At 38.2% G+C, this 11,242-nt stretch overlaps 1 gene segment (V, D, J or C); it reads right to left on the bottom strand.

The window, feature by feature from the left end:
• Positions 1 to 8,064: 8,064 nt before the first annotated feature.
• On the bottom strand, positions 8,065 to 8,556 carry LOC103747919. The segment is given in 2 exon segments: positions 8,065 to 8,375; positions 8,493 to 8,556. Coding segments are annotated over 2 exon segments (360 nt in total).
• Positions 8,557 to 11,242: the final 2,686 nt, after the last annotated feature.

Raw genomic sequence — 11,242 nt, 5'->3', positions numbered from 1 at the left:
TAGATATTGTGTCTAATGTAGACTTCATGTTGCATCGCTACTGCTAGAAAATCCTTTGGCTTTGTGTCCTAGAAAAAAATGAATGCTTCTTAACTACAAAATGAAAGCCATACTTCTAGATGGATCACCTGGAAAGATACCTCGAAAACACTGTGATGTATTTAGAGCACCATTTCACAGAAAAGGTAACTGATTGTGAAATAATCATTGATTCCCTAGCAATCAAAGAGGAAAATGAACAAGAAACAATGCAAGACAATGAATTATTGCTCAAAATTAGTTCAGAAATAACAGCAGAGTAGATATAAGAGCAATAATAATTGTAAACGCAATAACAAGAAGTTTCTTACACATTCAAATTAGAAGTCTACTTTTGGAAGGCTTGAGAAGCTGGATATCTGCATATTAAGGAAAAGGAGAGATTTAAAGAATACTGCATATTTAATGCCATTCTGCCTTTGCTCTTACTGTTCGACTTAATGAGGATCTTCGACCTGTGGATAAAATACTATTGTCAACTCCCAGCCTGGCTAGCACTTTTGGAAGCCTAATTCCCAGATACTGTAAGTTTCCGTAGGTGCCCTGCCATGAGGCATGGAAGTCAAAAGAGAAAGATTCAAGATCTGCAAGTATTTACATAAACATGCATGGTCTGCAGTCTAGTCAGCCTTTCTAGCATCACTCCCTCCTGGCTATGAGAGAGTGTGAATGAGGGAGTTTTTTGTAAAAAATGCAAAAAACACAATATACATAAAAAAGATTCATCAACTACAGTCTGCAATTTTTGGTTTAGTAATGCATGGCAGTGGCATTCTTTACTCATGAAGAGTACCTGCGTTTGAACTCAGTTTTTTTAAAGTTCTGTTTTAAAGTTAACTTATTTACTAGTAGTTTTCAATATGGTTTTTCATATATTCTTATTTTAAACTAGCTTATTCAAAACTACATTCTAGTGACCCATAGCATGGATCGCAGCTTAATCCTTTAAACTCTAATATCTACTATTTTTCTGTCAAAACCCCTGGTACTCTGTTATCTTTCCAATTATATTTAAGAAAATTTTTATTTATTCTTTGATAATTTCACACAATGTATTTTGATCATAAATAGATTTCCTTCCTCATCCTCTATCAGATCTTCTTCCTCTTCCCCACCTCCTTATTCAGGTTCTCTATTATATTTTAAGGCCTATCTAGTGAGTTTGACTTGTGTTTCTGAAATGCTTTTGGCTGTGTTTCCATCCACTGGAGCCGATCAGGCGTTACAACCTATCAGGCATAACACCATTAAGATAAATGATTCTCCTTCTACTAACAGCTACCAAATGCAAATATCTACTCAGTTAGGGCTGGGATTCTTGTTCACTACCATACTGAATTTTGGTCTGAATTGATCTTGCACAAGTCTTTTCATGCTGTCCAATTGCTATGGGTTCATATAAAAATCTTCCCTGTTGTTTGGGGAAAACATCCTTTTCTCGTGTTCATCAGCTACCTCTGACTTCTTCTGCCCTCTTTTCCACAATGATCCCTGAGTTGTGAGATGAGATGGTATGATATAGGTGTACCATTTAGTGCTGAGTACTGCACTGTCCTATTCTCTCTGCATTGACCTATTGTGTGTCTCTGTTTTAACCTCTGTCTGGTGCAAGGAGAAGCTTCTCTGGTGAAATTTGAGAGATGCACTAATCTGATAATTCCATATCACATATTATTTATTTATTTATTTATTTATTTATTTATTTATTTATTTATGTTTATCTCATATGTACGAGTGCTTTGCCTGCATGCATATGCATAGAACACCATGGAGGCCAGAGAGAGCATCACGTCTGCTCGGAAAATGTCCCCTATAGACTCCAATATTTGGACATGTCTTCAGTTGGTGGTGCTGTTCTGGGAGGTCTTAGAAGGTGTGGTCATATTGGAGGAAGCATGTCACTGGGGGCATTCTTAAAAGTTCTCAAGACTTGCCAGATCTCAAGTAGCTCTCTGCTTCCTATTCCTGATTGAAGATGTGAGCTTTCTGCTTTCTGCTCCTGCTCTTGCTCCAGCCATCTCCTGCTACCAATCCCCCACCTCCACCAAGATGGATTGTAATTCCCCAGAAACTCTAAGTGCAAATAAATTCTTCCCTCTCTAAGTTGCTTTGGTCAGTGCTTTTATCACATCAATAGAAAAATAACTAATACAACTTGAAATTGGAGTTTAGGAAAGTTCTTACTCACCATGTGGGTGCTGGAAACTGAACCTGGTTCTAAACTACTGAGCCATCTCTCTAGTCCCGTACTACTTTTTAAAATGGGGTAGTAGTTTCTGTCACTGACATCATGCCTCTGAGAGTTCAAATATAGCTTTGCTTGACTGTTTGTAGAGAATAGGGAATTAGAGGACCCTGAGGATAGAACAATGCCAGTCACCAATTCTTGGTGTAGGAGGCTGCTTCTCAGTGTATGACCATGCCATGCAACATCAACACTGCATTCCTCAGTGTGTTTCTAACAGTAGGTGGGAACATCATGCTAACTGGAAACCAGCTTCATTTTCTATACCACTAAGAGACTTTCTATTTCCTATGTAATCAATAACACTGTAAATGGATAAAAACCATGGATCAGCATAAAAGGAGGATGAATTATTGAAACCCTGGGTCTTAGTGAGGAATGAATACTAATTGCTAGACCCTCATGGCACGGCCTGTGCACAAAAGTTTTGCTAGTTGTCCTGGGACCTGAGCATCAGGGCAAGTTTCTTCCCACTGGCATGCTAAATCCTGTTCACTTGGGTACAGTTCCAGAATAAAAGTACAAATGTTTTATGTGGGTAATGTAGCAGTTTCTGTTGGTACCTTTATCCTGTAGTGAACAGTAATTTCTTTTACTGAGATACAAAATTCAAAGAGTCTGTAATTAACAGCTGCACCAGGAAGCCTACATATATACAGCTAAACCAACATTACCAAACCATTAAACACCACAGATCAAAAGCACCCACGCTTAAATTTCCCCCATCCTAAATGTCTTATATGTCTGCATTTGATTTTTTGTTCATCTTCAGGGAAGGACAGCTTTGTTAATGAATAAGTAACAGCTAATCCTCAAATGACAGTCATATATCTCAAATTACTGGGCATTTGTAATTGAGTTAGGCATTTTGAAATGGGGAGAGTATATTAAGCTATCTGGTTGAGATAAATGGAACCACAAGGATATTCACAGTAGGAAAGAGAGGCCTTATCAGAGAGGAGAAGGATATTAGAATGATGAGAAGAATGAGTCATAGAACAGAAAATGTGGGGACATCTTGTATGTAGAAAGTCAGACATTTGGATTTTCTATCTTCTAGCATCCTGAAGTACCACAAATGCCCTCAGACCTCACTGGGAATTCTGATCTTCAATACTATGTTTCTGATGACAAAGGAATCATGGTGAGTTGGAGCAACAGGGAACTGACACAATAGGAATGAGGGTGTTGTGTGTCCTCTCATCTCCCAAATGCTTGATGTTGATGTTGGCATGAGACATGGAGAACTTTTGATAAGAATAGCTAATACCAAAGATCTTAGCTGGAAAAAAGTCTCTTGAGAAACATGTTATCTTTTGTAAATCTACTGAGAAAGAATTTCAGGTCAGCCCAGGCAAAAACTACTTCGAGGGTGAAATGGTTGTTTTTTGTTTCTTCACTTCCAAACTAGTTTGAAGTGAGTTTACAGTATATAAAATGGAAATGAAAGAGCGGCCAGAGGGATGAGAAGGGTGAGAAGAGGTGAGGGAGGGGTAGTGACAATAAAACTTTCCCTTCTTCCTCACATCTGAAATGACATCATTTAGGGCTTGAACTGATATGAGATTAGGGTAAGTGAGTTGCGGCCCAGAGGCAGCAGGCAGATAAAACTCAAGGGTTAGACAGAACATCTGTAAATATGGATGGAATGTATTCATATAAATTCATAAACTTTCTGCTCTATTAACTTTTATAACTATTTCCTGTTTTTATAAAATAAATATTTTTATGATAAAGTCCAAGTCTCATGTCTGATTAGACTCAAACTTGTAATAGAGGATGACCATGAATATCTAATACCCCTGGCTCCAACTTTTTAAGTGTTGAGACTAGAGGTGTGCAATACCAGTCCTGGTTCAAATTTCTGGGGCTCTAACCAATAATTTTGGCATACTACACAAGCACTCTACTAATTAACCTACATTGCAGCCCCATATGTCCTAACTACTTAATAAAAAGAATTGGATCATGCATATTCATGTATGGGTGTTTCTGCATTGTATGTGATTATCTTCACATAAGTCTTATGTTGTTGACTTTTCACGGGGGACTTTTCAGTCCCAGTTTGGGTTTTCATACAAGTTTTTTCAAGCACAGTACTAGTTGCATTTAAGCGTTACATAATTTCCCTTTGACCTTCACTTTAGACAACACCCAACCCTGTATTCTTATTAACAATCTCTCCATCAGAGGTAGTCACTAACACATGTCTTCTTCTCCCAGCATCTCTCAATTGCCAAGAGATCTTCTGTTAAGGGTGGGGCTTCCTACCCACTTTCCCATCCATGGTGGGCCCCTATCTGGCTTTGGTTTGCACAGGTCTTATGCAGCCTGTCCTAGCACTGTAGAGTCATAAGTATAGCTACCCAGTGTTGTTCAAACAACATAGTTTTCTTGTCTTCATTTACCACAGTCTTTCCACCCCCTCTTCCACAGTGATCAGGCTTAGCGCTCCAAAGTCTCTTATTCTCTGTACATTGGCGAGTTATTGGTCTTTGTGTTATTTGTCATCTGCTGCAAGAAAAATCTATGGGTATAACAGTAAGTGATTAGGAGTCAATTTAATTCTGTGTCTATTTAGCATAACGATAGTAGTAAGTTCTCCCCTATGGCCTGCAAACTGTCTAGTCACAGGCTCTTGGACCCGATTACATTTTCATGTATTTACTCCATTTTGTGAAGTGGACTTTAAATTCAATCAGGAGGTGGTTAGTCATTCCCATAACATGTGTACCACTTTGGTAAAAGTGAGCATATTTTTTTCCAGGCCAGTTATTATTGTGTGTATAAAATTATGAATATGTAATTAATTAGCAAAATTAATGTTTTAATAGTTTATTATTTTTATTTTATGTGTATGAGTGTATTGCCTGCATGTATGTGAGTGCACCTGTGTCTTGCAATGCCATGGATGTCAGAAGAGGGCTTTGGATTCCCCTGGAACTGGAGTTAAGGATGGTTCATAACTACCATATAGGTGCTGGGAATCAAACCCTGGTTCTCTGCAAGAGCAGTTAGTGCTCTTAACCACTGAGCCATCTCTCCAGCCCCAGAAAAATTGTTTTAAAAAGAAAATATTTTATTTGTTTACTTGTTTTTATTGTGTTTGTGTGTGTGTGTGTGTGTGTGTGTGTGTCTGTGTCTATGTGTGTGTGTTCCTATATGGAAACAGATATGGGTAAGTATTAAAAAATTGAAAATTTTGGCCTTACAGCTGGGGTTGAAACATTGATTCATTATTTTCTGTTAGCAGCTATATAGTATCCTCCAAAACTATGAGAGCTAGTCTTAAGGGAGATGGCTTCCAGGTCAGTTCCAACTTCATTGCTTCAAGTCCTATGTCCAAATTTATTCTGTCTTCAGCAATAGGGTCTTATCTTCAAGTTCTGGGAGGTAGTAAAGACCTATGGCTATAAATAGCCTATGTTATTGAGGAAGAAGGGATGGAAAGAGCCAGATCTGGCACATGATTGATACAGAGTTTTACAGGCTCCTGGGACTCTGCTCATATGAGCCTACATCAACAGTGTCAGCATGCGCAAGACCTATGGTCACTCAATCAGGCAAAAACCCAGAATAGAATTGGGGAAATTGGCAGCAGGCCCCAACCAAAACTGAGGAACTATTGGTAACTGATTACTACTGGGTGAAGGAGAGTTGATCTTCTTTAAAGGAGACTCTACATAGGCTGACTAGACTCCAGTGCGTGAGCTTGCATTCAGGGACATCTTGGTACACAAAATTGACTTTATAGGTCTTAACACAAATGACAGAATACATAAAATATAGTGTGGGGGGCAGACTTGGGAGGGGCTATAAAGATGATTAAGACGTTTTGTATGAAGTGCACAAAAATTTTGAAGCAATAATAAAAAACTGAATTGGGCCAGGTGTGGTGACACACACCTTTAATCCCAGCACTGGGAGGCAGAGGCAAAGGGGTCTCCTGAGTTGAAGTCCAGCCACATCTACATAATGAGTTCCAGGCCATCTGGGACTATAAGAGAGACCCTGTCTTGAAAAGACAGAAAAAAAAACCCTGAAAAATTTCATATACACATGAATTTGAGAATATCAAGTTCTTTCTCCCTAGACCCATTCAAAAGTAATATGAAAACATCTTGGCCCCATCTCCTCCTAAGACTTCATCAATATTTACTTTAATGACTTTTTCTTACAGAATATCAACTTGCCCATCAAATCAGGAATCAGCCTTACTAAATCATCCTATACTATTCTATCCAGGTTGCAGCTCCAGTTTAAGTTTTATTGATATACCTTTGTTTCTTTTGTAACAAATGGTCCTATTTTCATTAGCTTCATTAACTGCATTTAATGTTTATCAGTGTTTATTGGTTTGGTTCAATCTAGAACAGTTAAGTAGTCCTTGAATTTCAAGATTTTGTCTTATGATGAGTAAATACCAGGTGCTACATAGGACTTGGCCTGGTTTTGTCCCCATGATTATGCTTACCACATGCATTTTTTGTCAGTGTCCTATTTGCTATGCTGCCTTAAGAAGGTATGCCAGCCTGGGAACACTAAACACCAGAAAATCAGGGCTAGAGAGATGGCTCAGCAATTAAGAGCCCTGGCTGCTCTTGCAGAGGTCCAAGGTGCCCAGTTTCCAGAACCCACATGGTGGCTAACAACTGTCTGTAACACCAATTCCAAGGGATCTAATGTCCTGTTCTGTCCTCTGAAGGTATTGCATAAATGTGGTACACTTATACACGTGTAAGCAAAACATGCATACATATAAAAATAAAAAATTAATGAATTAAGCATCAAAAATTAATTTTCTCAGTATTAGAGTTCTTCTTGTTCAATTCCAAGGTAGCACATCACATTCAAACAGGCAGTTGATATGTACTATTTTTAGACAAAATTTCTTCTTTTTTCTGCTTCATCTGTAAGTTTAGGATATTTTGTTACTTTACTTCTAGTTTCACAGATATTACCAGCAGGTGTGCTCATCAATTGGATTCTGGGGCAGATATATAACTGTAAACACTGTGAGATATAGGGTCATAAAGATGACACTAATTAGACTTCAATTTCCCATGATTTTCATAGTATCTAAAAGCATATTTTACAGAACTTATTTTCTTTTTTTCATTTCTTATAGAGTACTTCCAAGAAGTAACAAATAAGATAAATAGTAAATAATTATTGATATTTTCAGGCATGTATTTGAAAGAAGTGAAGTTGGGGGTTCACTTGATGAGGTGGTACGGGCTTTATAGAGCATCAGCATGAACACACACACACACATACACACACTACCTTTTTGTTTTCTGGACATATCTCTGCATCACATTATCAAGCAGCATACCCTTCGTTAGAAGTTACTCTGAGATAGTTTTATGACTAATTTGTTCCTCCTAACAATTTTTTCTGATGCAAGATCCTCAACATTTTGACAGCTGTAGTTAGATAATAAGTCTATACAGACCATTATAGCTTGGTGTGTGTTCGTCAAGGGAGAGGAACTTTGATACTGTGTAATTCCCAACTGACGCTGTATGATTCAACAACTCTTGTAAAAATAATTTCTTTTATTTTGATCATGAGAATCTTTATAATTTTTTGTTGCTAAGCTTTTGGGAAGATAGATATTTACAATACAAGGAATTTCTATGTCATTTTCCTTTCAAAACCTCCCAAGGACTTGCAAATCCTGGCAAATAGAAACATTCTCAACAGATGGAGCCATTAGGCTGAGCAACCTGCACAGCCAGACTCTCACTTCTGCTGCTCTGTGAGGTTTGTGTTATGAGTTATATCACTGTGGGAAGAAGTTTATCATACTGTAGACAAAAATAAGTTCCCATATCTTCAGACTGTAGGCTGCTGATTGTGAGAGAATACTGTGTACCAGATCCACTTCCACTGAATCTTGATGGGACACCATTTTCCAAATTTGATGCATAGTAGATTAGGCGCTTAGGAGCTTTACCTGGTTTCTGCTGATACCAAGATAAGTACTTGCTAATGTCCTGACTTGCCTGACAAGTGATGACAACTGTTTCTCCTAGAGATGCAGAGAGCGAGGACGGAGACTGGGACATCAGGATGTCACATTTGGCACCTGACATTGGAAAATTAAAAACATATTATCACATGATTAATTGTGCTAGAAAAGGACTACCCTTAAAACCAGAAATCACCTATCAGTATGCTTTGTATAGATTGTTATCCTTCTTACCATCAAGCCAGAGGAGCAGGAGCCCCATATATTGGATGGAGGTCTTCATGTCTATGCTGTGTCCTGAAGGGGAATGGGTGTTGAATAGATGTGACCAGCATATTAAGTCTTCATATCAGTGGGCTGGGCTCTGGGCAGATGCAAATCAGCATCGCAGATGCATAGCACTGGGCTGGGCATAGTTCACATAACTGTTCCATTCTAACACCTCTCTCTGGTCATGGTTACCTTTGTGGTCTTGCATGAGTGTATTTAGCACCCTACCTGTATCTGAATTCTGCAAAAGAGTTCACTACTCATCTAGATACTTTCCTCTCCATTCTTCTTAGTCACTGACACTGAATCAAAAACACCTGGTTTCCTATGTAAGGACACTCTATAGACACACTGTGGTTACATCTCCCTTTGTATAACTCCCATCTTTACCACAGTACATGCAGCACTGACCATAATGTGCTAAACAAATTCCCACTGTTCTTCTTCCTTACCTGGAAGCCAAACCAGCAGGAGCTACCTTCCTCAGCTTAGCTGATCTAAAGGAGACACAAGAGAGGGCTAGTTGAAATCAGCAAGTCAGCAGCACAGTAAAGAATGAGACTCAATGTGCTACTGTCACATGGATAATACTTACATACTTTCAGTTGGAAGCCACATATTCCTGAAATCTGACCTCAGCAGAGCAGCTGCAGTCTTCTGACTTTAGACCCCAGAACTGATGTTAGCTGGTGTAGGGTTTTGTTGTTGCTTTTGTTAGTTCGGTTTGGGATTTTGTGCATGGGATGCAATACCCTGGTCTAACCTCCAGGAGTCATGTATGAGTAAAATGCTAGTGTCATTAAGTGTCAGAGTACATATGCTGAAAGTTCAGCTTTCAATCCTTCCCCTATTAATGAACATGACCGATCACTGGGGAACAAGCTATCAATGTAAGATTTTTTTTTTTTTTGGTTTCTTTATATATTTTTTCTTTTTACCTTTTTTAAAATTTTTAAAAAAATTTTTTATTTTTTAAAAGAAGAATTTCATTACAACTTTAACATACTTGATAACAATTTCGAGAGCAAAGATACATCTCTTTCAAAAGTGATTATAAAATTTTTAGGTTCACAGTTGAGTTAATACAGTTATACAATATTGAGCTCAGTATAAACCCTGTAAAACATAAATGAATTTTTAACCTTTAAAAAAGGTCTCCATTTCATTTTAAAATATACTGTTTCTTACAGAAAGACTCATTGTTTTTGCTAATAACACTTAGAAGTTGGCATATGGGTCTCTAATCTGTACGTATCTGATTATTACTAGTCATGATCGGTTGCACTTGGATCCTTGGCACCTGTGTGTGGATATAAAGTCATCCAGTAGATTTCAATGGTAATGTTTATCACCTCTACTAATTAACATGATGTAAATTTTTATACTTCCTCCTCAAATAAAACTCATTTTTTTTAAATTTATTGATATTTTTTGTGTATATCACACAGAACATTTCAAGCAAATTTATTCATCTATATACTCACTTTCCAGATGGCACCCTCCTCTAGCCTCCCTCCTGCCCACTAGAACCATTATACTCTGTCATCCCTGCTACTGTCCACTGTATGGTCGGCACCCCAAGCCATTCCACAGTACTTGTCCATCTGGTGAATCTAGTCAGCCTACCTAGAGGTCTTTGTTTTAGAAAGGTCAGCTTTTCCTCATCTAGCAGCAATCAGTTGTCAATATTCCTTTAGATAGATTGGGGTCTGCTTTTCATTTTCCCAGTTCTATGCTGGGTTACTCTCTGGGAGTCTCTTGGGCCACCCAAAAGAAGGTATCTCCTATCTGGCATTGTTTCTTGTTATGTTGCCTTTACCTATAATTAAAAAATTATATTGGCCCCTTTAATCTTTGGTTATGCTTTCCTTTTGGGTGTTTAAGGCCATATAGTTAGCCCAGATAACTAACCCAATCTTTATTCATATCTCCCTTATTAAGGCCTGTTTCCTACTGTTCTTCTCTTTGAGATTCTTTCTTTTCTTTTACCTCCCTGGTTCCTTTCCATTATCCTGGTTCCTGTAGTTATGTCTGGGTACATACTCACTTATCAGGATTTCGTGCTAGGATCCACGTGTGAGGGTATCAATGTAAGATTTAAGCAGTTCAATTAAATATCCACATTCTTATCCATATTCTAGATATTTCTCATAGTGTGTATGATCTGGCCTCTCTCCAGCATTTACCTCCCTAACCTTCTCCCCTGAGGGCCAGGTGCAGAAGAACTGCATGTTACCCTTAGGGTATATGGTAGCAGAGACTTTAACTTAGAGCATATACGCTTCTTTACCTATGTCCTTATTAATAAAATGGGTTCAGTGGGTACTGGATGGGTCTAAGGGTCATGCTTATATTAATCCAAGATTATTCTTGAAGTTGTAAAGTTCTTACAACTAGTCATACTCTGACCAGTGAACCATTCAAGATATCACCAAATGTCAGAAAAGCCGGAAGAATATGGAGGTCTGGAAGCAAAAGTAACCATGTTGACCATGGACACTGAAGGGTCTTGTATGTTGGATATCTTAGAGTGACACATGGCACTAATGGTACTGACTCACTTACTCTATGACTCTCAAACTTCTCCATTATGCACAAGAATAGTGTTCCAATGCTCTCATTCGCCTGGAGCACTTTACATGGTAATTCTCAAATGTTGCTTTGTATCCATGTCTGTGTCCAGATGTCAATGGTTAATCTTTTTTTTTTTTTTA

This window comes from Nannospalax galili, unplaced genomic scaffold (genome assembly GCF_000622305.1).
Source record: "Nannospalax galili isolate Female #2095 unplaced genomic scaffold, S.galili_v1.0 scaffold1345, whole genome shotgun sequence".
NCBI classification, from domain to species: domain Eukaryota; kingdom Metazoa; phylum Chordata; class Mammalia; order Rodentia; family Spalacidae; genus Nannospalax; species Nannospalax galili.
Note: the sequence above shows the minus strand (reverse complement) of the source record. Positions and strands in the feature narration are given on the sequence as shown.